The sequence below is a fragment of the Helianthus annuus genome, chromosome 17 (assembly GCF_002127325.2).
Source record: "Helianthus annuus cultivar XRQ/B chromosome 17, HanXRQr2.0-SUNRISE, whole genome shotgun sequence".
Lineage (NCBI taxonomy): Eukaryota > Viridiplantae > Streptophyta > Magnoliopsida > Asterales > Asteraceae > Helianthus > Helianthus annuus.
This window is the reverse complement of record NC_035449.2, coordinates 51,456,564-51,461,564: the sequence shown is the minus strand read 5'-3', so window position 1 is coordinate 51,461,564 and position 5,001 is coordinate 51,456,564. Positions and strand designations below refer to the sequence as shown.

Here is a 5,001-nt window from a genome sequence, read left to right as displayed (position 1 = left end):
GATACCACTTGTAGGTCCCTTTTGTCGGAGAACGAACCTCAAACCTTGTTATACTAACCCACTAGCGAGTGCGGAATCCAAGCTAGCGAGCAAACCGGGATTAAGCAAGTATAAACACAAACACACACGGGTTCACCGATTAACACAACTTGTATTAATGCAAATGAAGGTTTCGGTTACAAGCACAATGTTTACAAATCTAACATGTAAACTCTCAAAGTGTGTGTGTGAGTTCCGGACAGAATGCTCTCAGCCTATCTCTCGGATATCTTTCTGTCTGTCTCTCTCTAACAAGTCTAATGAACTCAACACAATGCATGGGTATTTATACCCATACACAGCAGGTCATGTCCGAAGGATCCGATAGATGGTCCGAAGGATCATCTATCGATGACAAGATGTTCGAATGATCAGCAATGACCTCGAAGGATGATCCTTCGAGGTCTAACAATCGAAGCATATCTTTCGAGTACCTCGAAGGATCAACAGTATCCTTCGAGGAGCTATCCTTCGAGACAGACAACTACTTTCTAACTGTTTGACCAAGTCAATCCGGAGGATGGTTGACTTGGTCAACTTACAGACTTAGAACATCGTTTATATACAGACCGAATACAGACAAAGTACAGACACAGGTGCACCAACAAACATTTGCTTTGAATCTAAAACCCGGAGGAACCATTGTTCTCTCCTATTGTTTACAATTTAATTTAGGAATTCGTTAGTTTAATCAAACAAACAAACACCCGAGTTTACATTTTTGCAATTAGTTTGTGGTACTTGATTCATAACACTTTCCACCAGACTCCTCTAGATTCGATGCCCTGCTTACCCTAGCTACCGAGTTCATAATATCAACCGAACACAAGTACGGTCAGGGCAGACATGAACCTTGATGTCCCCTCCATGCCTTACAAGCCAAGCTCTTTATCATGCTTTTATGACGAGATAGCTAACTACGTCTTCCCGACCAAGATAAAGATGCCTTCCAAAGTCAAGACGTATGATGGCATGGGGGATCTTGAAGACGATCTCCAAGTATTTACCGGGGCTGCTACTGTCGAACGATGGAATAACGTTGAATGTTGTCACAGGTTCATGCAGACCCTCATTGGACCTGCCCGCCTATGGTTCTATGGGCTACACCCATGAAGCATAACTTCGTTTAATGACTTATACAAGAGCTTCCTTTCCAACTTCACCCCTTAACGGAGGTGCACAAGGGATGCCATGGTCATGCACTAGATCCAACAAAAGGACCCCGAGGACCTCAAGACCTTCATGGAAAGATTGAAAAAAGAAGGATTGACTTATAGTGGCGTAACAAAAAAGATGAGGGTCTCAGGCTTCATGAACGCCATCAAAACCAAGAAGCCCCTCAGAAGGTTCCACAAAATCATCCTCAAACTTGGAAGAAGCCTTCAAAAGGGCAAAATCCTTCTTGAAAGGTAAGAAGCTTTAGAAAAGAAAGCTGCTAAGAAAAGAGAACAAGGAAGCTGGAGGGAACATGCTCCTTCAATAAAGAGACCTAGGTTCTAACCCTTCGTGGACAAACAACCATTCCGACCCTACCAAGGGAGAAGGTTTGATGATAGGAGAAGGTCACCATGTCCAAACAGGGGTCACGAGAAAGAAAAACGCATCTTCACTACCCTAACCAAGACACCTCAAGAGATATTGTTAGCTGGGGAGGTCAAGTATAGCTTCAGAGCTCTAAGACCTCTCACCAAACCTTCAAGCAGGAAAGATACAAGTAAATTCTATGCTTTCCACAATGACACAAGACATCTCACCAATGATTGCTTCCAACTGAAAAAGAGAATAAAAGAAGCTGTTAAAACTAGCGAACTAACTCACTTGGTGAAGGATATCAAAGACAAACAGGAGGGAAAGAAAGAAGTCGGTGTCAACATGGTGTGGGTAAAAGATGGTCAAGAAGAGAAGAGGAGACGAACCTCGTCTGGGAATCAACAATGCGTATGCTTCCCCCGACTGATCCTAACAACAAGTTATAAACACCTATCATCGTGGAAGCTGAGCTGTAAGGCTCCCCCACTGATAGGGTATACATGGATCTAGAGGCGGCATCGAATGTAATGTAAGAGAGATGATTCAATCAGTTCAGAGAAGAGCAGAAGGCTCGTTTGGAAACCATTGACGGTTCCTGAGAAGCTTCACCTGGGAAAGGCTACAACCCTTGAGGGAGCTTACCCTCAACGTCTACTTCTGAGATAGAGTCCTCTCCCGTATTGAAGAACTGATTAGTCATAAAATCCCCTTCCAACTACAACTTATTGATTGGTAGACCCGACATCTCAGCTTTCGATGTTGTGGTCTCTATAGCCCATGGGATGATGAAGTTCCCAACAGATAGAGGAATTGCCTCGTTAACACCAACACAGGAAGCTCTGTTGGTCGCTTCCATGGAAGTGGAGGAAGAAGGGGAAAACAACGAAAGAGAGAACCAATGGAAGAGATAAGCATCAACAACAATTACCCAGAACATATTTTGGTATTTTTATTTTAGGATTGTGAACATATTTTTAAATATTTTGGAATTTTTCTGTCATTTTTTTAGAACAATTCTGGTTACTTTAACCTTTTTTTATGAGTTGTCTCAATTTTGTCAGAAAAACTCCGGAAAATAAAACAATAAATATATCGCATTTCGTCACAACACTTAAAAAATATTGATATAGTTTTTAGATTTGTGAAAATTTTGTCAATATTAAAAAAAATTATAATTATTGGAATTTTGTTGCAAAATTAAAACTAAATATCTATTTTTATATCCTAAACGTGGGAAATTGGTCGAAAATAATTACTTAATTTTGAAAACCATGGGATCTTTCCCAGGTAATTATTCATTCTCACTGATTAATTATTTTCATAATTTTACTATTGACAAAAATAAATAAAATATAATACTAAAAAATTAGACATTGTTGCAAAGTTGTCGGAAAAATTTAGGAAAAGCTGAAAAAGGTTTGTGGGAGTTTGTTGCAAATGTGGTCGCTAATTCTTCTTCTGACGGTTTTTTTACACTAAACAGCTTTGTCGCAAATCTATTGCTAAAGTCATTTTTCCGACAGATTTGCGACAACCATGGTTGTCGCATAGATAGATGTTTTCTAGGACTGATTATGTGAAATTGAAACTTAAAAAGCATTTGAAACTTTGCAACGAGTTTACAGTCTATATAGGTTCAGTTCGTTACGTTTCTTGTTACATTACTGGGTTGAATGTATGATACTGGTGCTCGGTATATAGAACCCGAAAGAGATATATCTAATATGACACCAATGCTATTTGGCCAGTATCGGTTCAATTCATTAGACATCGTACACTACTAGAAAATCTGAAATTTCTTACACCAGTTTTCCTAGGAAATGCGTCATAAAACTGGTTTTTCTACGCATTTATGACAAACACCTGATGTAGGAAAACAGCTCGTAGGAAACCCGTTTTCAACGCATTTCCTACGCAACTTCCTACGCATTTTCTACGAAACTACTGCGTCACAAATTGCTACGAATCTCCTACAATATATTTAATTATTATCTTTTAGGATTTATTTTAATTTGCTACACATTTCTGACAAAAAAAAAACAAAAAAATTAACAAATTTTAATACAACATTATTTGTGACCCATTTCCTACAAATAAATTAGAAGTGTTGTTACAAATTTCCTAGGAAACTGAGTATTTTTTGTGACCCACTTTCTACAAATAAATTAAAAGTGTTGTTACAAATTTCCAAGGAAACTGGTATTTTTTGTGACGCACTTCCTACAAATAAATTAGAAGTGTTGTTACAAATTTCCGAGGAAACTGAGTATTTTTTGTGACCCATTTTCTACAAAAAAATTAGAAGTGTTGTTACAAATTTTCTACAAAAACTGAGTATGTTTTGTGACAAATTTCTGACAAAATAAAGAAAACAAGTCTACTATTTTTGACCGTTTTCCAACAAAAGCTATTTATGTTGTGACACATTTCCAACCACCTAATTTATTAAATAAAAAAACTGCAAAAAAATAAATAATATTTCTGCATTTTTTGACGAAAAATTCCAGAAATAATCTGCAATACCAAAAACCTGGTTTACAAAATTCACTGAACTTACAATGACATAAATTCAAAAATCATGCGTTACAACGCAAGTTCCAATATGTTTAAACCGTAAGCTAATACAATTCAACGTAATTCCAAAAAGATATCAAAAACTAGAACTAATTAGAGGGAGAACGCTAATTCTTCATAAACTCTTGAAGTTGTTTTTGAAGTTCTTCCCTTGCTTCCCTTTCATCGTCAAGACGAGTTGCAAGTAGATCCATTTCTTCTTCAAGAGGAGATACAAGTAGATTCCTTTCTTCTTGAACCCGAGCTTCAAGATCAACCATTCAGGTTCGCATAACTTGAGCCTAAAAAGTTGTTAAAATATATATAGTTATAATTAGTAAATACATTATATAAAGAAATGACTCACCGTGAGCATACCATACCTTATAGTTATCCATGAATCCCTTTTTGAAAAGATCACCAACAACCTCAAATCTCTTCTTGAAACGATGAATTTGGCATTTGCCACATGGACATCTTATTTTAGAAACCTCGACCCCATCTATTAGTTCTCTTTGAATGTTAGGTGCGTTAGCATATGCATAATCCAAGAAAAAGTTGACATGATGTTGGAATGTCGGATCAAAGAGACCCTCACTAGTGGTTCTCTTCATGTACATCCAGTTTCTATCACGCGACATTTTTGTGTTTCAAGGGGAACGAAGAGGTAACTTTTTTTCATTTAAGAAGAATAAATGATGTTAATGAGTTATTATTTATTGTGTTTTGAACATATCTTGGGTAGCTTCTGGCATAAAGTTTGTATTTAGTTTGTTGACAGTTGGTCTGATAATTGAGGACTAGAACAGGTCAAATAAGAAAAGTTTAGCTAAGAAGGGAAGCATCCAAACTAATTGAATGCCTCAAAAGTAAGTTTTA

General features: G+C 37.2%; 1 protein-coding gene across 1 annotated transcript in view; it reads right to left on the bottom strand.

Annotated features, from left to right (window-relative positions):
- Nucleotides 1–4,112: 4,112 nt before the first annotated feature.
- LOC110924214 overlaps nucleotides 4,113–5,001 on the bottom strand; it is a 2,580-nt gene continuing 1,691 nt past the window's right edge. The window contains exons 3-4 of the mRNA XM_022168248.2: nucleotides 4,506–4,624; nucleotides 4,113–4,424 (exon numbers count right to left, since the gene is read on the bottom strand). Coding sequence (XP_022023940.1) covers nucleotides 4,404–4,424; nucleotides 4,506–4,624 — 140 coding nt within the window. The 3' untranslated portion in view covers nucleotides 4,113–4,403. The remainder of the gene's footprint in view (nucleotides 4,425–4,505; nucleotides 4,625–5,001) is intronic.